The sequence below is a fragment of the Electrona antarctica genome (genome assembly GCF_951216825.1).
Source record: "Electrona antarctica genome assembly, chromosome: 20".
Taxonomy (NCBI): domain Eukaryota; kingdom Metazoa; phylum Chordata; class Actinopteri; order Myctophiformes; family Myctophidae; genus Electrona; species Electrona antarctica.
Genome location: NC_136801.1, coordinates 11,726,970 through 11,749,961, shown reverse-complemented (window position 1 = coordinate 11,749,961; position 22,992 = coordinate 11,726,970). Strand labels below are relative to the sequence as shown.

Below are 22,992 nucleotides of genomic sequence, written 5' to 3'. Positions count from 1 at the left end.
GTTAATAAATTCTTCAATCAATCAATCAATCAATGCATTTGTACGAATACTTTCATGTTATAGTGCTGTTTTTATTCATTAAAAAACACACGTATATATTATACAAGTTGAAATTAATGTCAATTAAAGATATTTATGGGAGGGCAATATCTCACAACGGGTAAGGAATAGTAGTAATAGATAATATAATAGAGGAGGTGAAAAGGCCCAAGGGGGAAAAAAACAGACCGGCAGATAAAATGAATATCAAATATCTAAATACTGTATCGAGTAACTTAAAAACTGTCTGGGGTGTTCATCCAGACAGAAGAGAGTTCCAAATTAGTAAAGCCCAAACCACACCAAAGGGACGGGAAGAGACTGTTCTAGCGTTCATCCTGTTGTACGTCAACCCAAGTGGTTCAATTCAATGGCCAAAACCACACCAATGGGTCGCCATAGAACTCCTTGCAACCGTTTGGTTGCAAGGAGTTGCATGGCGACCCTTTAGTGTGGTTTGGTCTCTAGAATTAATATACATTGTGTGTGGCTTTCTGTTGGATAATGCTCACTAACTAATGCAGTACACACCTGCTGACATCTATGGTATTTTCAGTCTCTCGAAGCTGCCATGGTGAATTGAGAACTGAATTATGTATCCTTTGACACTGTATACTGGCTTTTCCCCACATGCAATTCGTAGCAAAAAAACCCCGCCTGCCCGGTGTCGAGTCCGTCAGATAGCCGGTTGTCCAGAACCAGCACAAATGGATCTCCAACTTACATCGTTACCGACTCGGTGCTCTACAGCCGGGCACCGGTCTTGTACATTCAATACTGCTTAGGGGTGTGTGGTCAGTTCCAGGTAAGCTGTTGGTGTAGAGTTATTTGCCCAGTCTTGCCCTGTGGTATAGTTGCTCCTACTCTGAGCAGAGACCTCTGGTGGGGGGAAGACAAAGTGCACAGCAATGCCTACAGCCAGGATGAGAACTGTGGTCAAGAGGGTGAGTCCTCGTCGGATGATCAGCTGTGTGAGAGAGAGCTTGGCGTTGGCTTTGATGCCTGGTGTGTTTTTACCACCCTCTGTTTCTCCCTGTGTCTCCATGAGGCCCTTGCTGCTGCCCTCCGTCTCAGGCCTTGGCTTCAGATCCAGATCCTGGGTGCTTACAGCGCTGTAGCTAGCAGGAAATCCAGTACCCTCCAGCTGGGCCTTTAAGAGAAGGAAAAAGTAAAAAGGAAATAGAATGCTCAAAACGAAATGATATCTTTTACACAAAAACTTGGACAGTGTGCCAGAATGTACTGTTGATCATCTTAACTGTCGGTCAGAAGGCATCTGAAGAAGGTCATGAGATGCCTGAAGAAGGTCTTTGACCGAAACGTTGCCTAAATAAACTATTGCAACTGCAGACGGTGTGCGGGTCTTTATGCACTGTTTTATGAATACATTGAGCCCTGCCTAGTGCCTACGCACCCGTCTCGGAGCATATCAGGTGTGCATAAGACTTTGTTGCCTGGCAAACAGAATTCAAAAATAAATCTGGATCTGCTACATTTCTACCTACGTAATAGCCCTGATACGTTCCCTCAGTCCCTACGCTCATTCTGTAGCTCGGAGCTACAACACATCAGGGTGTTAACTCTAAAGCCCAATCCACACCACAACTCCTTGCAACAAAACAGTTTTAAGGTCAAACACACTCCTTTCAACTGCCATTCACCATGCAAGGAGTTGCATGGTGAATTCTTGGTGCAGTTTGTGTTTTACTTTTAATAGGCTCTGTGCTCACAGTAGCCATTTTGGAAAGAACTAGGACTACCCCTTCCCTACTTCCTTCACAGGTGTTACCGATAATAGCTAATAAAGGCTTCCATTCTGTTCAAACAGAGTCAGGGTTCTGCTTAAGGATAATGGTGTGACCAAATATCTTAGCTGCAAATAGCTTGTAGATCAGCCTTTTTCTCCAAATGCTCCCCACCACCACCAGAATACGGATGCTAGGATTCAATTGGTTAAGTGAGTCAGATCAGTATTGTTATATAAAAACACACTTACTGTATTAGGACAGTCTGACACATCAGGGACTGGTGTTACCAGCTGACTAACAGGACGGTTTGCTGCAACAATGATGGTCTTGCCAGCTCGCACTTGTGCCTGCAAAAGCACATGAGAGCCAGTCCCAAGAGGAAACACAAATCAAATACTGTATATGAAAAGGGGGTCCAATCAGAGGGCAAACTTGTAGTACACTCGAAAGCCTTTATTTTAGGCTATAGATGACAAGGCTACACATTTAAAAACAATAAAACACAACACCATGTCTTCCTTAGGGCATGGCTGTATAGCATATAGCCACTTGCCCAAATGTGCCCAAATGTGATGACCTCATCACATTTGTGTGACATGCCGTTTTTAGCCCAAGGAGTGTTTTTCGTGCAAAACTAATGCTTGGAATGGATTCAGAATCATGAAAACCCCCAGTTTGACACATTTGAAAATGTCATTATGCTTTAAGTAGCATGTGATGAAAATGTTTCCTTATGTCGTTAACGTTAATTAATGGTGGCCATATGGATTTGGCCGCTGTGGGCCTGTGGCGACCCAGAAGGTCGCCGCCTCGGGCGCCCTAGCTAAATCATTAGAGCATGCCCTAGGGCTACATCTGTGCGCTTTTAGAAGAATTAACGCGAAATATCCCTATTAAGCTCCTCCACTACAGTTCAGATGAGAAGTCAGGTTATCCTCTTTCCTCCAGTACATAAACTGGGTGTTGTTGGCAAATGAAAATGGTAAGGCATATACGGGGAAGCAGCTTTTTGCTTCTACGGGCCGACGGCGTGGAACAAACTCCCACTGTACCTTCGACAGGCAGCCTCTGTAGACATTTTTAAAGCTCAGCTCAAGACCCACTTCTACACCCTTGCTTTTAATTGATTTATTTGTCTTTTTAAAAAAAAAATTATTCATGTCCTCACTGTATTGTTTATGCCCTGCTTTTCTTTTCTTTTTTTGTGTAAAGCACTTTGAGCTGCATTTCATGTCATGAAAGGTGCTATACAAATAAAGTTTTATTATTATTATTATATATATATATATCGTTTCATAGGATTTAGGGGACATCCTACCTCAGCTGTGACTTTCTTCCAGTTCAGTTTAAATATGATGAGAACGCAGAAGATGGACTGAAATATGACAGAAATTAAGATGCCCAGCCAAAAGCCTGACACAGGGAGAGCAGAGCACACACGCAAGCGCACACACACACACACACACAGACACAGACACGCGCGCACACGCCCACACAGGAAAATATCAAAATGAGTAGATTCACACCACAGCTGATGGGGAAACAAGTAAACAATTTACAATTTAGGCATTTAGCAGACGCTCTTAATCCAGAGCGACTTACATTAAGCAATAACAAAAGCATGGCATACATCACATATATAAAAAGTAGTTATCATGAATCATGCGTAAACTAAGAACGTAACAGTGGAGTATCTATGTTAACTATACATACTATATAATATATTATACATGTGTACTATAAAGTGCTATGACTACATAAAGTGCAATTCTAGAGCTGTCTACAACAGCAGTTTAACAAAGGCAGACATATTATTGTGTGTTTTAGTGCGTACATGTCATGTACTGCTATTGCTGAACCAAATTAAAAAGAGTGCGTGCGCGTCTATATGTAATGTAATCCTTATTCGTGTCTACATGAACATATTTGTGTACATTCATAATGTATACACAGTAAGCAAAACATTACCTAATAGTCTGAGGTTGGCAGCAAACATCAGTGCTATTCCTATTGGCAATGCTATGACGTAGTTGGACAAGTTGGTCAATGCAGCAATTTTCTGCATTCCAGCACCCACCATGATCCCAGTGGAAACACACTGAACATACACAGGAATAAATAAGAGAATCACAAACTAGCAAAGTGAGAACTTCTTCCTTTCACGGCTTCATTTGATATTTTACTTAATTGACTATTACTTATTTTCTTGCCAAAATTGAATGTTCCCCTTTTTCCTCCCAGTTTTAGACATACCGGTTGTGTTGTCTTGTCACTATACTGACCCCTACTGGTTGGTCCTAGGGATGAAATATGCCTTTCGATATACACAATCGCCGGTGTCTCACAGGCTCTGTAGTCTGTAGCATGTGAGCTGACTTTAATAGAGGAACATATTTAGCCAAAATATCACCAAAAAAAAGTCTTCAAAACTTACCAATAGTGAGTCAAAGAAATGTAAGAAAATGGAAAGAATAAGGGTTTCTGTAACGATCGCCACAATGTTTCTGCAGATATAGAAAGCAGACATTTAAATTATTTTCATGTATTCAATGTATTGTGGTATATTATTATTATTATTATTAATTAATATAACTTAGTTATACTTCTTCGTACGACATAGTATAAAATTAAGAATTACTCACTCATCTGAGGTAAATATGTAGCCAATCACATTCTTGGAGGCAACAATAATAACACCTTGAAACACAGCCATGATGCCTAAAAAGAAATTAAATCATATTTTAACGTTAACTAGGGGGACCACAAATGATTCCCCTGAGCAGGACTTTATGTTTGATGTCTACAAACATTATTGTGTGTGTGTGTGTGTGTGTGTGTGTGTGTGTGTGTGTGTGTGTGTGTGTGTGTCTCTCTGTTCCTGATACCTGCTAAAGCCAGAGTCACTCTGCAGATAACGATGGCCCTTGGAGTGTCACCAGCCCCGAGGGCATTTCCAATACGCACGCAAGCAGCTGCCGAGACACCTAAAGGGAACTGATATCGGAGGTCAGTTTAAGTTTAAAGGCGTTCTCCTACATCTTGTTTTTGAGCGGTGGCACACCATCTCCTATGAACAGCTTTGTGTGTAGGTCTGTCTGTCTGTTTGTACCACGACCAATTGACCCTGCAGCTGCTTATAGGACAACTTTCAGCGACTGTACTTTCTCAGAGTGCTCAGGAAAATGGACATAATGGAGAGTGTGCTACTGTCCTTCTACCGCTGTTCCATCGAGTCAGTGTTGACCTACGGCATCTCCCTGTGGTTTTCCAGCTGCACGGCGGCAGAAAGGGGGTCATAAACACAGCCCAGAGGATCATGGCATGTCCTCTCACATCTCTGGAGGACCTCTACAAGAGACATTGTAGCAGAAGAGCCAACAGCATCCTCAAGGACCCATCCCACCCAGGTCATCACCTGCTGCAACTCATGCCCTCAGGGAGGCGCTATAGGGCCATCAATGCAAGGACGAACAGACTGAAAAATAGTTTCTACCGCAGAGCAGTAATAGCTCTAAACACTGACACTTGAACCCTGACACTTGACACTTTATGGACTAAAGGGACTCACTGTGCAATATGTCTTACATGTATGTTTTTTATATAGAGTATTATGTCTTTTGTTTTAAATGCACTTGAGCTGGATTGCACATCAATTTCGTTGTCTTGTACAATGACAATAAAGATATTCTGATTCTGATTCTGATTTAGGGCATTCGAACATGGGGCTAAATATGTATTTTTTTTTACAAAATGTTATAGCAATTTATTTTTTTATTATTTACTATAGTCCTATAGAAGAAATTACATCTGGCCACAAAAGATCACAGGATCTGTTGAATGTGAAGGTAGCCTACTGGGGGGAAGCCACACTGTGTGTCATAGGCTCAATACGTCAGTTTGTCACATTCAGTAGATCCTGTGATCTTTTGTGGCCAGATGTAATTTCTGGGTGTAGTAGGACTATATTAAATAATTCTGTAAAAAAAATACATATTTAGCCCCATGCTCGAATGGCTCCATGCCCCCCTGTCAAAAACAGCTAAAATCCCTAAAACGAAAGAAAGCAGCAAATGAAAGAAAATTAACACTCATCTTTAACTTTCTCTAATAACAACCTAAAACATGAACCTTGGTTGGGAAAAAAAAGGAAAGTTGTCCTTTACCTGTGCCTGGCTCCAAGGCACTGCGATTTTTCTTTCTACAAGCTCACAATGAGTTGTGTAATGATATACTGTAGGCCAGGGGTGGGCAACTTTGACGATGGATAGGGCCACTATATTTCCTCACTCACTCCAGAGGGGCCACATTGCATATTACTGTTCTAGCAAAAATAGCCGATCTACAAGCTCAAAGCGCGTGTGACGCGTTTTGAGCTTGTAGATCAGCTATTTTTGCTATTTTTCAATTGGAATCCTGAAAAGTAACATTATTTAATTTCAAATGCCTTTCAAATGACTTTAATTAATATGTAATGTTAACTTTATAAACTAAATACAAATACATTGGACATAAAAAAGACATAACATTTTAATAATACTACTCATTAAGCTACTATAATTTAGACAGAAGTAATTCAATCAGGTCATGTTTTCAAATCAATAATATATCAGTATTGTGATATTAACCTGAGGGCCACATTAAGTGATGTTGGGGGCCGCATGTGGCCCCTGGGCCGCCAGTTGCCCATGTATGCTGTAGGCGGTAATGGTTAGAATGAATGGACAAATCATACCATATATCTAAAGGTTCCCAGTTCGTCGAACACATGCTGGGCTGCTAGGTCCTCCTCTCCCAACATCCCTGCATTAGAGAGAATGCTCAGGATTTAAACCTGCTCAACAGTAATCACACTCAGTAATAAATGCAATGTTCTATTTATTTATTTGATGTATTTTAATTATTATTATTATTATTAGTATAGTAGTAATATTAGTAGTAGTAGTGTTACATTTTTGTAGGGTCAATATAAGTACTAAATTAAAAATAACCCTTCCACACATTTTTCTATTTTCACATATACATCATAGGTGAATAGGATGAAGAAATAGTTATCACCATGCAACTTCCCCAGTTGATTACTTACATGAAGACAATTATTTATTGTTAAATATAATTATGCATTATATAGGAAAATGTGCCCACATTTGCATAACTTTCCAGAATCAAAATCGGGAAAATTGGATAGAGTATATATAAATCACAAAATGTGTGATAAATATGAAAAATCACACCAGTGTGAAATGATTCATCATTAAGAATGGTGGTCCCTTATTGGCCAAGGGTTCCCACCGACATACATATGCCGATTTGCTCAGACACATGCTTGCTCGTTGTCAATGGCATTTTTAATGTCACAAACATTAAAGCTGCATATAGGAGGGGCTAGCGCCCCTCAAAAAGCTACTCCTGTGGAAGGTTTATCATATACGTTTACTTATATTGACCCATAAACAATTTAATATACGTATGGTTTTACCCACTCATTACTTGCACAAGCAGAGCGTGCAAGTCATCGGCTGCATATGTATGACGGTGTCCTCTCTCAGCCAATAAGGGGCCACCATTCTTGGTCACGCAACTAAAGTACGTTTCAAGGTTGGTATAAGGTCAATAACGGGTCTAAAGGATTTAGAACAGCAGTTGTATTAGACATTAGTTAGTAGCACTCAAAGTAGAGAGGATTTACAGAGGGTTAAGACCAGCAGTTGTACCAGGCAGTACGTTCTTAGCTTTCGTATCATCATCGTATATGATGTATTGCCATGTATGTATGGCCCAAAACCAACCAGACAATCCCTCATTGGTCTATTCAGACACACTGAACGCTGCACCAAAAGCAGAAGAACCACTATCCAGAGCACAACTCCATAGTCTCTCGAGACTGACGGATGCCAATGATAGGTGCCCCTCTTATCCAGCCTTCGCCTATTTACTATTCTCAGCCAGGACACTCCAACCAGACATGATCAGAATACTGTGCACAGTGCGCTAATAATTAACTGATTCAGCTTACAGTCATGCAGAACAAGTGATGAAATATAGGAATAGAAATACTTGTTAATCACAGGAATAAAGTGTAATCCGTAACACTCACAAATACTGACCTGCAAGGAAGCCTGCTATCTCCCAGATCCACCATTCAAAGCAAATCATGAGAATGCCAGGAATGGCTAATTGCATATAGGAACCCCAGTCCTGAAGGCATTCACTGGACCAGCCTAGATGGAGTGCCATAGATTCACACACAATAAAATTATTATTATGATTAGTGTAGAGTTTTTCCCTGTTTTATCTCTATTTTTAACTCAATGGTCGCCAAGGACTTATTTAACTTCTTTTTCATGATGTCCTGCAGCGCCAAGGACGTGTTTTTCGTGTTTATTAACATGTTCGTTTTCTTTTTTTTTTAGACTTTTTTTTTTTGAAAAAAATTAAAATATATAAAATAAAATTATATATATATGGTGGCGGTCTGGGACTTTTGGCGCCCCCTAGTGGCGGTGAATGAGTTGTAATAGCTGTGTGTGTGAGAGGCATGCATGACTATGCATACTTTGTTACATCTCACCTGCCCATGTCTGTTTATGAAGCTTCCTCCAACGGATGTAACCATAGAGAAGCAGACAGATGGTGATCCAACCAAGGCCGTTAGCTATTGCAGATCCTCTGCAAGTACACACACACACACACACACTTCACTTAGTGTGTAGAAGAGCCAATTCATTTGAAATGAATTCATTCATTGAATGGACTAAAAGTGTTGATGCTATTTTCAGTTGAAAATTGATTGAATAGTTTATTAGACATACTGTAAATGTAAAAACAGCAACAGAGTACAATCTTATCACCAAAAATTGTCCTTGCTGTCTTGTTTCCATTTATTCCCTATGGCCTGGCCCTATGCAATCAATTCATAGACATGACATGAAGAATAACAACAAAAATCAGTATCATCAATTAACAACACAAAATTAATATCATTACAGGAATCATTGCGTGATCGACAGTCCGTCGGGATCGGGAGTCGAACCCCGGGGGCCCAGACGGCTACGCCGGCCGCCTGGACTGTCGCTCACTATTTTGAGGTATTACCGTATTTAGTCATGTATGCGGGCACTGAGGGCATTGAGGACAAGGCTGCATTTACAATTTTTAATGTCAATCCCATTTTCAATTGCTTAACTCTGACTTTTACCCGGAGCTGGAGAAAATACGTTATTTTGGTCAAGCTGTACTTTGTTGCCGAAGCGTAAATTAGCCTTATAACATTTTGGGCGGGAACCCCTTTTGGTGTTAGCATTATGCTATGCTTTAGCTATTGAAAAATAGCAGATCTACAAGCTCATAGGTCTGCTTGTAGGTCTGCTATTTTTGAAAAATCGAAGAACGACTGACACAGAAACATAGCTTTTTCAGGAAACTGTCAGGATGTAGAAGACATTTTTAGAATCTGATCTCAGGTCAAAATGGGTTAAGGGGAGAGGAAAACAGTCTGAGGAGGACAGGAAGAGCAAATCATGGGCACACCTACATCACGCCCATCTTCAGGACGGAGATCAGAACGTAGTTGCAACCCAAGTTGACGACGTTGGCTGCTGCTGCTGTGTACATCTGGGGCAAAATGATCCCCTATCCCATAAAACAAATTAGAATTTACAATCGGGGAAACAGGAGAGGTATAGTCAGACCAAAGTCAATATTACTTAGAGATGTTTGTATTTTTCAACACAGCCCGTAGGCATGAACCCTTACTTGATTCTGAAGGTACGCAACCTGTAGTTGATGCAGGAACATCGCCTGTAGGGGGTATGTCAATTTCAGACAGCAGAACTCTCAAACACAAACACTCTAACGTGTAGATTTGAATTCTGATGAGATCATCTGAGATCATTTGAAATTCCTGTAAAATATATGTTCCATGATTTTTTCCCCCCGTCCCAGTACGGTACAGAGAGGATACTTGTGGCCTTGATTCACCAAGGAATCGATACAATAGGGGAGAACGGGGTAAGATGAGCCAGCGGGTAAGTTGAACCACCCCATTTATCTAGAAAAACTGTTGTCATTTCTCATTTTGCCTTGCTTCCAGGACAACTTAAAGGACAACTTTGGTTTTTTTTTCAACCAAGGTTCATGTTTTAGGTTATTAGAGAAAGTAAAAGATGAGTGTAATGTATTTTTTTCATTCGCTGCTTTCTTTAGTTGTAGCGACTTTAGCTGGTTTTTAGAGGGGGCACGGGCATTCAGCATACCAGCTCAGTGGCCTTGTGGTTAGAGTGTCCGCCCCGAGACTGGGAGGTCGGGGTTCAATCCAGGGGCGGCAGGTTCCTATAACGGCAGTGGGTGCAAAGCAAGATCGGTGGGTGGAAAGCAAGATCCTTGACCAAATTACAGCCACTGCATCTTACCTTTTAATTAAAGTAAAAGTAGTCTGAGGAAAGGGAACAGTTCTGTTCCCCGGACATTGTTTTGGGATATTTTTGCTGAGATGGCTCTGTTTGTCAAGTCTCAAGTCAGTGTGGAGATTGGCCGGCGGTGTTGCTGCCCTTCCCTCCCCTCCCGACTCATGGCTCTTTACAGACGGGCCGACGGTACACAGACAGCAGCCTCTCCGCTGACTGTGTTAGTGTTGTGTTGCTGCAGGAGACGGAGTGTGAATGAACCGTGCGGTCACTGGAACAAAGCCACCGTATTAGCATTTGAATACCTGTTCTGTGAACACCGTAAAGGTGTGTGCCTACGTGACAAAATGACCAGGGGGAGGGGATCTTCAGCCTTAATCTCAGTGGGTGCTATTTGCCTTATTCTTTTTTCAGTGGGTGCCCAAGCCCTCAGGCACTCCCAAAGTTGACGCCGTTGGTTCAATCCCCAGCCGGGTCATACCAAAGACTCTAAAAATGGGACCCAGTGCCTCCCTGCTTGACACTCAGCATCAAGGGTTGGATTGTGGGTAAGTCCCTGCGACATACTAGCATCATATCCAGGGGGTGTACTTGTACATCAAGCTGCCTCACGCTACAGAAACAGGAGATAGGCTCCTGCCCTATGGGCCTCGATCATGGCTCGGCAAGGCTACTTACGGGCATTCGAACATAAGCTAAATAATATGCATTTCATTTTTACAAAAGATTATGGAGATTTTTTGAGTGGTGCAACTGCAACCACTCCAAGGAACAGCAATGTCCGTGTCCGTGTGACACCTATGTGACTCGTGTTAACCTATGTTTGTGTGTGACTCATGTGTGACTCATGAGTACCAGTAGGGGCGCTGTCGTGCCAGAAACGGAGAGAGAGAAATAGTGCTGCACTGTTGCCTGCTAATGAGAGCGAGAGGGGGGGGGGGTGTAAGGGGGGAGTTGCACCACTCAGTTCACACGGGTGTGATTTTTTACTAAAAGATCACAGGATCTATTGAATGTGAAGGGGGAGGTGACAAACTGACATATGAGCCTATACGACACACAGTATGGCATCGGTAGGACTATAGTAAATATTAATAAAGAAATTGCCATATTTTAAATTTGTATTTAGCCCCATGTTCCAATGCCCCCGCCCCCCTGTCAAAAATAGCTAAAATCGCTAAAACGGAAGAAAACAGCAAATCTTTTTCTCTAATTACAACCTAAAACATAAACCTTGGTTGAAAAAAAGAAAAGTGGTTCATCTTACCCCGTTCTTATATGCAGTCCCAACCACGGAACCACTTTTATTTTGTACATGCTGCTTAGCCATGCAGCAATATGATTTGCTGGCTATGCTTATGTCTAATACTGTTCTGTACACATAACACCGACTTGTAGGTATTGTCATTCAAATTAAAGAAAGCTAGTACTGTATACTTGGAAAGTGGAAAATGATAGAGGTAGTCAAATAACACATATCACTATATATACACACCACACTATAGAGCGTCGCAGTCCCGCCCCCTACCAGGGCCCAGGAAATGATTCTCCGTTCATTTACCGCATAGACATTTCAAAAAGTATTTATTTAAAGACCTTTTAAGTGTCGTACAAAGCCAACTCTTGTCGTGACAAATCACTTTTTTTGTTGTTTTTCTTCTTTGTAATTATTTGTTTGGTCCAAAATATTGTGTTTATAGAGCGTCGCAGTCCCGCCTCCTACCCTGGCCCAGGAAATGAAACCCAATGTATTATTCTCATAGACATTAAGTAAAGTATTTATTTAAAGACGGTTACGCCGCGGACAAAGCCAACTCGAGTCGTGACAACTCATGACAACACAAACAATATTTTGGACCAAACAAATAATTACAAAGAAGAAAAAAACGGCAGGTTACAACACTTTTTTTGTTGTTTTTCTTCTTTCTAATTATTTGTTTGGTCCAAAATATTGTTTGTGTTGTCATGAGTTGTCACGACTCGAGTTGGCTTTGTCCGCGGCGTAACCGTCTTTAAATAAATACTTTACGAAATGTCTATGAGAATAATGCATTGGGTTTCATTTCCTGGGCCAGGGTAGGAGGCGGGGCTGCGACGCTCTATTGTCATGATTTGTCACGACTCGAGTTGGCTTTGTCCGCGGCGTAACCGTCTTTAAATAAATACTTTTTGAAATGTCTATGGGAAAAATGCATTGGGAATAATTTCCTGGGCCTGGCGTCGTCATGACAGGGGGCGGGACTGCGACGCTCTATATCTACAGAACATTTAGCTTCTAGCAGAGAAGTTTAGTAAAATGCACTCACTGGAATAGCAGGGAGAAATGCCATCATATACAGCTGGGCAATTCTAGAACAGTACAAACTTTTTTATCACTTCAGTACAAATAATGTGTATTTATTTCGGTAAATGTGTCTTTGTTCATTTGTGTTCCAAAGGAACCATTATTATTACTTGCATTTCATGTACAAAACGTATATGTACACAGTCACATACTGTATTGCATGCACATTACCAAATAATGAGATAAGGTGAACAATTATATAGAGCATGGAAATGGCACTGTGTGGATGCATTTGTAGCAGAGTAATCTGCTGCCTGAAGACCAGAAGTGTAATCTCACCGTTGACATGCAGTGTACCCAGACATACGCGTCAAGAAACACAGTGATATACTGTATTGCATGCACATGACCAAATAATGAGATAAGGTGAACAATTATATAGAGCATGGAAATGACACTAATGTGTGGATGCATTTGTAGCAGAGTAATCCGAGCCCTGGGCGCTTACCTGGCTACCTCATCATCCTGCTGCATGAGGAGCAGCAGGCTGTGTGAGTTGATGAGCAGACCCCAGCAGGGCAGACAGAACAGCAGTATTATCAACATGCTCTTCTGGACGATCACTCCCACATGGTTCATGTTCTTACTGCCATAGGTCTAGAAGAACAAAGCATATCGTTGCTGTCGGGAGGAAACCACCTAACTCCATTTTGAGGTTTCTTTTTTTTCTTCTTCATATATCAGTGCTATTGAACACACTCGTTACGTCTGTGTGTAGTGTGTTGTTTTGAAAATATTGAACCGATGGAAAGTAGTAAAAAGCACCTCAGACAAAATCTTTTAACTCCATTGGACCCTCAAACTGTCTGCTAAAGCACCTCTCTCCCTCTCATGCAAGTAATTGACAATATATAAAGTCACAACACCAACTTTGATGAGGCAGTATTGTTTTGTTTTCAAAATATACGGTTTTCTTCATTTCCTGAAAAATTTATATTTTTCATTTCCTGAAATATGAACATTTTGGAGTTAAGTGGTTTCTTCCCGACAGCGATATACAGCAATAGCGATATACTGTACATAAGACAGAAGGCCTGGGCGTCTAAATTAGTGACTTTATATCAGTTCAATTTCCATGGGTGGCACTATGATGCCATTATTTAGTATTGTTGTATTGTTGAGGGGCGCTAGCCCCTCCTATGCCCAGCTTTGTGTGTTTGTGTGAACACAAACATTGGCTGATCATTGGCTGATCACCCCATAGCGATTATTTGATTGACTGATCAAAGTACAAGATAAAAGTGAGGGCAGAAGAGTGAAGGCGCCAAAAAGTGATTGGCATTTGTGATGACTGATGATTTGATTGTCTGAGCACGGAATGTGATGTATGATGATAAGACGCCCCTCACTTCACACTGGTGTGATTTTTGAGGGGAGCTAGCCCCTCCTTTAAACAGCTTTTGTCCCCACATGTCTCAAGATTTGCCATTGACAATGAACGGGGAATTCAGGTCAAATGTCCGCTAAATCTTGTCCCCACACGTCTCAAGATTTGCCATTGACAACGAACGGAGAAATTAGGTCAAATGTCCGCTAAATATAAAACATTAAACACCATTGACATTGAAGGGAAAATGTACGTCATATGTAAACAAGCAAATCAGCTAACCAATCACAGGCATTCTGATTGGCCAGTATGAGATGATAAGAGCGCCCCATACTTGACACTTGGTGTGATTTTTATAACATACAGTACTGTGCTCACCTGAGAAATGAGTGTGTCACAAGCAACAAGGATCCCAGTGCCTATGGCTGCTGCGCTTGCGTTCATAGCCTGACAAAATGGACAACACAATGGAAAATTACAACAATGGAAAATACCCATGTTTGGGAAGGGCCTGTCCATTGTTATGACAGCCCATTATTCCAAAACCCCAATAGAGGGTATGCGCATGCATAAAATGAATGGCAAATCGAGTGGCAAAGTGAGTTTAACGTAGTTTAACGTAGTTTAATGCAATCAGATCGGACTTTTCTGTTTTGAGTTATGGGCTGTCAGGGTTAGAAATTCGTTTTTTGCCACTCATTCCTGGAATGATGATGTCACGCACATACGTCTAGTCTATAGGCTGAACCGTGTAGGTGTTGTTACACTTTCACACACATGTTTGCACACATACGTTTGGGAAAGGGCATAGCAGGTTCTAAAACCACCTGCTATGCCAAATTTGTTTGGTAGAGTGTGCCGGCAATGGACATGTCCGCAGTCAGACATGGTTGCAAAAGGGGTGAAGAAGTGGCCCTTTAACCTCACCTTTGTTAAGTCTAATCACCTATGACAGCTGCATGGGTCCATTTGGCTACAATTGGTTTAATTTGTACACTCACAGAGTTAAATGAACATTGGCGATTTTAATGTACAGTATACATGTACGTCAGTCAAACCTCTGAATATCATGTTCTTTGTTAATTGCCTCTGAATACACTCACTCCTTGACCCACGAAGATCCTGACTCTGTACCCCTCTGCCCCACTCTGTCCTCATCTGTCCCTTGACTCCCTTCCATATCCATATTATTTTACATGATGTACATTTACACTTTACAGTGGTAATTTCTATTAGTAGTAGTAGTAGTAGTAGTAGTAGTAGTAGTAGTAGACTAGTAGTAGTACAAATAGTGGTAGTAATAATAGTAAGTCATAGCCTACCGCTGAGAACAGTCCATATCCAGCCAGTTCTACGTTGCCTATATGACCACAGAATATGGTATTCACAAATGACATTAGGAAGTTGAGAATCCGAGATATCAGCTGTACCGAGACAGGGAGAGAGAGAGACAAATAAGACAAGTTTAAATTGTATGACCAATGTGCACATCAGGAATAACTAGAAAAAGTGCCCTTCTGGGCACAGGTCTCCACCAGGAGGATAGGAGTGTGTGTGATGTTTGGCAAAATGTTTAGGAGTAATATAAACATGTTTTTTTGTTTGTTTGTTTCTTGCAACAATTTTCTTCATTTTGTTGAGGAAATGCAGAGCCAGATCACTCATAGCATCTCTGAGGATAGAATTCTGGATGAGCAGGACATGTGCAGCATTTTGTACAAAACGGGCTACTCCTGAGAACTTTGGAAGGCAATCTTAGCTAATTAGTGTAGAATCTGAGAAATCCAACAGGCTCGTCTTGATCACATGACTACAGAGATCATGTGTACCGATTTGCGTGAGATTTGGATGAAATCTGTGCGACTAACATAAACAATGTGTTTTGCAGAAATCGGCCTCAATCTTAGCCAATCAGGATGGAAGATGGGAAATTGTGCAGATCTGTGTTGATCACATGACTATGGAGATAGTGTATACCGAATTGTGTGATGTATGGATAAAATGTTTCCGAGTTATCTACAGAAATGTGTTTTGCCTAAATCGGCCTCATGGTGGCGCTATAACAGGCCGTTGAGGAATATTTGGAGCAGAGGTTCGTCGTTGGCATCCAGGGAGTGTGTGTACAAAGTTTGGCATGGATCGGGCCAGCGGTGCCGGAGATTAGCTGATAACGGACGGATGGAAGGACGGACGGAAGGAAGGAAGGACACACACACACACACACGGACGGAGTGAAAAACATACTCTCTCCCCATGCCTTCGGCCTGGTGGAGACAAATATATTTATCAGATAAAAGTATGGTTTTGTCTAATGGGAGTAGAGGGCATATATGTTAAATTGTACAGTGCACAGACTGTCCTACTGTACAAACAGGGCAGCGTGGATGCAGCTGCAGACTATAGGGGAGCATCAACACAGCAACTCTCCCTTACTCACCAGCGGGCCTGTGAGCCGCAGGACATGGTACAGTTCCTCCCTGTAGGCCAAAGGTAGCAGTCGTCGCAACCACGCACACCGGAACAGTTTGGAGCTGGCGACCGGCGGCGGGCTGGCAGCCGGTTCTGGACCGTCCGGTTTCTCCATTCAGATGAGTGGAGATGTCGAGACAGAGACTAGAGAGAGAGGGAGAAAAGGGGAGACAGAAGGGAGAGTGGGAACAGGGGAAGAAAGCACAGGCGAAAAGATGAAATCAGAGACCACCTCCCAACGGAAGTGAGGGAATAAAGACGAAAATAGTGTAAGAGGAGTATGAATGCCTATTGTGCAGTGTGCACAGACGTGGTGCACTCTGAGGGCTCTGGTTAACTTCATACATGGTCATGTCCAGTGTGTTTGAGCGGTTATATTAAACATTAATCTGCTGCTAAATGTACTTTGACCCAGGGACGGACAGACCCACTTGTGAAGCAAAGCAAAGTTCTTTGTTTACCCAGGGAAGTGAAATGAAATGAAACTAGAAAAAGTGCCTTTCTGGGCACAGGTCTCCACCAGGAGGATAGGACTGTGTGAGATGTTTGGCAAAATGTTTAGGAGTAATATAAACATGTTTGCCTTTGATGGCAATTGGATGATTTGAGGCATTTTGTTCCAAAAATGTGATTTGCAAAAATCAACCTGTTGGTGGCGCTATAACAGGCCAATGTGAAAAGGGTGGGATATATTCCTCAGCCCAGTAAGAACATGTGTGAAAGATTTCACGTAAATTGCATGCTGCGTTCATGATTTGAGGCTTTTGTTCAAAACGAGGCAATCTTGCAAACTGTGAAAGCCAATTATAGCCAATTAGGATGGAATATGAAATATCGGACAGATCCGACTTGAGCACATGACCATAGAGATACTGTGTAACAATTTGTGAGATTTTTGGACAGAATCTGGAGGAGTAATATCAAAAAATGTGTTTTACAAAAGTCGGCCTCCTGGTGGCGCTATAAAAGGCAGATGCGGAAAATGCAGGTCAAAGGTTTGTCCTTGGCCTCTAGGGAGTGTGCATGCAACGTTTCACGCAGATCGGTGCAGTTTTAGGTAAAACATGTGAGAAGCTGCCTCATGGTGGCGCTATAACAGGCCGTTCTGGAAAATGCGGGGCAGAGGTTCATCGTTGGCATCCAGGGAGTGTGTGTGCAAAGTTTGGCATCGACCGGGTTAACGGTGCCGGAGATTAGCTGGTAACAGACGGACGGAAGGAAGGAAGGACGGACGGACACACACACACACACGGACGGAGTGCAAAACATACTCTCTCCCCATGCCTTCGGCCTGGTGGAGACAATGATTACTATATTTACCCAGGGTATCTTGGCTAAGCTCAAGAACTTGTTTCCAGCCAGGCCCTGCTCATAGAACATTTCATCGTAGTGGTTCAATGCCTTGTTCAAGGGCACTTCAGCGGTGGTAATTTTAACGTGTCGGACCGCTGATTCGAACTGGCGACCTTCCGGTATCAAGACCACTCCGCAATCTGTTCGGCCACCGCTGCCACGAACTGGACTAAGCTCGAGATGCTTGTTTACAGCCACACCCTGCTCATAGAACATTTCATGGTAGGGGTTCAATGCCTTGCTCAAGGGCACTTCAGATGAATGATTGAATGATTTTGACCAGAGGAAATAGTGTTTCATATGGGTCTGTCTGTCCCTGAACACTTTTTACAAGTCAATCCTTCATTGAGAGTGAGCTCAAGGATAATCCCCTGCGACGAGTTGACGTGTAGAAAGTCTAATAGGTGTCTTCGAGACAAGGCTCACTTACACTCTTGAAATGAAGTCTTTATTGAATCACGGCATCATTGCTCTGCTTCCCCGAGCCTATATAGTCTGTTCTACTACTTCCCTGGACAGTTGAGATAGTTGAGAACAGAGAAAGCTGCAGTGTGTCATTGCTGCCTGTCAAACCAGGGACATTAAGATGTGGGTTTGGGGGCCATAACTCACAGCCCGTTCCTAACTTCCTATACTCTCACTGACTAGAAGACAGATAAATCTGCAGACAGTACATTAATCCCTGACTGTAATGCAATACCGCACAACTCCCTACAGCAGGCTTTTACTCCCACGTGTACTTTTTTACACTTTAGTTCCTCAGTTTTTCAGTTAACTTCTTTATGCAGCAGGATATATGTCAGCAGAAGTTTGAGTGTTTAGATAGTGTTTTTTGAGCCTATCCCCAGCTTTCCGGGTTTGTGATTGGCTGATCACCCAATAGCGATTGATTTGATTGGCTGAGCAAAGTACATATTGAAGACAAAAGTGAAGGCAGAAAAGTGACAACAAGAGTGAATGGCCGGAATGACTTTTGTGATGATTTGATTGGCTGAGCACGGAATGTGATGTATTGATGATAAAATACTATACTGTATAATGAACGAAATTGCAATTCTGTAGATAAACGACAGTTTCCCAAAAGTCCGTTCATTTATACTAGTGTTTGACGGAGGCGTGGCTTTCACAAACACGGAAGTGCAATTTCACCATGGCTGGTTTGGGCTGGGTGAGTTCGGGTTTTATATTATTTAATATTCTCTGCCTATCGGATTACAACTCGGACAGGGCTGAGTCGGCTCTACCAAACTTCGCAACGCTCAGCACGGCAACTTGCTCGGCTAGCGCGTAGCTTCGGTGCTTCACATGGCTAAGTAATTAAAATTAGATTTTTGTTGACTTTTGATATAAAAACAATACACAAAAATAAAAAATGTTCCCATTTTTTTTTTGCATCCATTTGTTAGGACCGAGTCCAGTGGTTTGATAAACAAGGGGGGCATGGTCATTTTTCATTTTTTTACATATTATGAAACTACATAATGTAAGCTTTCATATTATATATGATGTATTGTTCATTGAAATTGGAAAAAAATGAAGAAGATATGACCATCTGAAACTTGTTGAACTGGAAACCCCAAAGTAGAGAATTTCCCCTGCAAAGATTCCAAAGATTTTAGCACCTCTGGGCCCCAGGAATGGGTGTGACAATAGATACTTGTCTCCACCCCTAATGGCTTGCATAATCACTCCCCCACCCACTAACCACTCCCCCACTAGGTTAGCTGTCAGTGACAGATGAGTTGAGTGGACACTTAGGCCCTTGCTACACGAGGACGTCTCGGGCTGCTCCCCGCGCAAGTTTGTGAACGATATAAAACTTTCCTGCGTCTACATTGCGGTTATGTTAATTATGTAAGCTGTATACACGAGACCGCTAAACTGCTCCGCTTTCAAGAAAACGATGTAGTACACATGGCCGGCCTGTAGATGGCCACCAGAAAAAAGCTTATTCTGGTATTTCACACAGGTGTTGCCAAATAACTAATTATCTTGCCAGTCAGATGTGCATATGACATATGCACACTAGGTCATATCAATTTAATCAGCAGAGCAGTGCTGCTTCTCTCTCTGAGTCTGCACACACTGACTGACCAGCTAAAGTGTATGCCTACTTTAAACCATAATATGAAAACGAGCAGCAAGCACAAAGTAAGTGATTCACACAGGCGGGCATTATTTGCGGGAACGAGTAGCCTATTTATTTTTTAACACGCAGCACCCCTCTCCCTCGCTCTCTCTCTCTCTCCCTCTCTCTCTCTCTCTCAATAATATATAGCATAAATAATAGGCCAAATATAACACTTTCCCTGGAACGCCCTACCAACTGTCATTAAGACATGCGAATCCCTTGACTATTTCAAAACCGCTCTCAAAGGGCACCTACGGACGGCTGCAATTCGAAACTGGCCCCTGTAAAATCGGAATCCCTCAAACACGAACGCAAGGACAACACAAGAGACGGTCGCGGCCACACAGCCAACTCAAGGTATGGCCACTGAGCCAACTTGGGGACCCAACGCAAGGACAACACAAGAGACGGTCACGGCCACACAGCCAACTCAAGGTACGGCCACGGAGCCGACTTGGGGACCCAACGCAGCTCCTCCAAGGAAAACAAACAAATTAACGGAGCTGAACGTGAATCCCCCCCACCGCCCACCCCTTTTTTTCCCCTCACTGTATATGTTTCTTTTCCCTTTTTACCCTTTTTACCTCCTTTATGATGAATTCCTGTTCTGTCTATAGAAGTGTCTATTTGTACGTCTCTAAATGTTTTGATGATTTGAACATGGTGGACCCTATTGGAAACAAGTGTAATGCTTAATTGGGTCGTCCACTCACAGTTAACAGCCTTTGTATTGAGTTTGTGCTTGAAATGTACTGTAATTCTGCAAACTGTTAATAAATTCTTCAATCAATCAATCAGCTCCTCACACACATAACTCCTCTCTCGTGCATATGTATGTAATATAATGTAGACATTATGTGCAAATATAAAATAGCTGTGATACTTATATGTAAGTGGTTATGGTGAAATAAACCATTAACACTGGTTAGTTTGGAGGGGGCGAGGGGACTATGACATCACCGTTTCAGCAAATTAGGCGGCATTTGCTATACACACACACACGGAGACGAGAAAGTCGCGTCTCCAAACTTTCCCACTCTGGAAGGTAGTTTCAAAATTAGCCGTTTAAGTCCCCCAAACGCCGTCTCCGTGTGACAAAAAGGGCAGATTGGCTAATTACTTGCCCGAGAAACACCGAAATCGTCCTCGTGTGTATACCACCTTAGTAGGCAGTGTGGGAAAGTACATGTTGTTTTACTTAAGTTAAAGTATCAATATTGCAATATAGAAATATAGGACTGACGTTGTTTAGTGTATGTTTTGTAATAATACAATCTAAAAAGTAAGTAGGCTAACTGAGTTTTCAAATAAATACATGTGGAGTAAAACTACTTGCAGCCAACACTGCAAGTAGGCTATAATTTATTCCATGAAGTTACTTGTAGTTTTAGACCCATGCTTTTAATTGCTACATTTAAAAATGCCGTGTGTTTACATTACATTATTATTAATATGTACAAAGGTACCTTTTTACCCCTAAATGCATGGCTTGAATCAGCCGTGCACTGATGTGTAAGAGTTAAAACCGTATACCAACAGAAAGTCAGGGGAAAAAATACCTTAGGCGTTTGTTATGATCCTTTCCACTTTTACGAAGATCACACCAGGATTTGTACTACACTATGTCATCACATTCAATATTTGAGCTGGTCTTCTAACAACAACAATGTCATGGATTGATCAAATTATATAAAAGACGGATTTCACCGGGACGCGCGACCACAGAAACACTGCAACTAATCTGGGCGATTTGAGCTGGAGAACTAACAACAAAGAGCCAATCGAAACGACATATGCGCGTGCAGGAATGTTCACACCCCCAAAATGCGCAAATAAACTGTAATACAGAGACATTTTTGCAATGTAATTACAACGACTTAATGACACTAAAACGACTTTCTGATGGAATAAAAAACATTCTTTAACATTCCAACTGTGTTAATATGGCCAAAAACGAAAAAAAAGCTATTTTGGTCTATTGTGGAGTTTCATTAGAGCCGACTTGTGGGTGAAAATACTGGAAGGGGTCATGATACAACGGATACTGAAACTTTAAAAATACTTGTGTATGTCTAATACTGTGGAGGGCTGTGTTCTACACGCTCTCAATGGTGCGATGTAATTTATTAAGATTTTATCAATCTATTTATTAAAACCCAAACAAAAACACACTTTGAAACCTCTTCTAAATTAGTTATTGTGTTATTTATTTACAAATTCTGCCAGCTATGTTGTACAATTTTGGCCACACAGAGGCGCCACATCTCAAGGCATTTCAATATAGATGCCCAGTCAACATGTTTTAATGACTTCTTTGATAATGAAAAAAGTGAGACAAACATCCATTCATTAATACATATTATTGTGTAAATATCCAAATGAATTACTAACTGTATCAGTCAATGGGGTGAGTATATTTCAAATGTATTTTTCTCCCTCAGAGATACCAAATCTTTGTGTGAGACACTGCGTGAAAAGAGGAGTTAACGGGCAATTATGGGCACTAAACCTCAAGTTTAGCAGGCAGTAATATATGGTAATATACAGGTGTGATGGTACATTACTGGAGTTTACCGGAGTGTGTTGGTAAGTGTAACGGTAGTTTCCTGTAATATACACAACCGTATTCCAAGGGTTATATTGAACCCTTGCATCCTTATTCTGGGTAGGACATTAGCCAAAAATACCAGATCTACAGTATGAGCTCACAACACGTCTGCGGCACATTGTGAGCACATACATCGGATATTGTCTGTGAAGAGCTTACAGGGAATAAAGAGCAGACCAATGAGCGAAGGGTCAAGTTTAAGTAAGTATTGAGGGTTTAAGTCATTAAATGTTTGAAAACACACATTTAACATGAATCCAATATGTAGCGGGGGTGCCCGCCCAGCACGCTTCATTTCTGCTTTTGCAAATTCACCCACTGATCTGCTTCCAATGACCTCTGCAATCTTCCTGTTCTTGGAGGGAGTTGGGGTAAAACCTTCTCCTTTGATCACCTTTAAAGTAACACTAAACCCAAGCATCCTGCAGAGAACTGGCACACATTTTTGGCAGAAGCTTGTTCCTCATGTGAGCTTTGCACTGTAAAATCCTGAGTGTCCATTTAGGTCTTGGATACAGTACATTATACATTCCAGAGCTAATGAACACTTTGTATTTTACACTGTGTAGTG

General features: G+C 41.7%; 1 protein-coding gene across 1 annotated transcript; it reads right to left on the bottom strand.

Moving 5' to 3' along the window:
• Positions 1 to 136: 136 nt before the first annotated feature.
• On the bottom strand, positions 137 to 21,541 carry LOC306913078 (multidrug and toxin extrusion protein 1-like). The gene is made up of 18 exons (XM_079489601.1): positions 21,373 to 21,541; positions 16,298 to 16,473; positions 15,183 to 15,284; positions 14,239 to 14,307; positions 12,982 to 13,130; positions 12,496 to 12,538; positions 9,540 to 9,584; positions 9,319 to 9,416; positions 8,356 to 8,453; positions 7,892 to 8,005; positions 6,520 to 6,587; positions 4,673 to 4,781; positions 4,430 to 4,505; positions 4,222 to 4,291; positions 3,756 to 3,885; positions 3,106 to 3,200; positions 2,036 to 2,134; positions 137 to 1,189 (listed from the first exon to the last, which is right to left on the bottom strand). Exons 2-18 carry the CDS (start codon positions 16,442 to 16,444, stop codon positions 821 to 823), a joined length of 1,881 nt encoding a protein of 626 aa, XP_079345727.1. The 5' UTR covers positions 16,445 to 16,473; positions 21,373 to 21,541; the 3' UTR covers positions 137 to 820.
• Between the last annotated feature and the right edge of the window lie 1,451 nt (positions 21,542 to 22,992).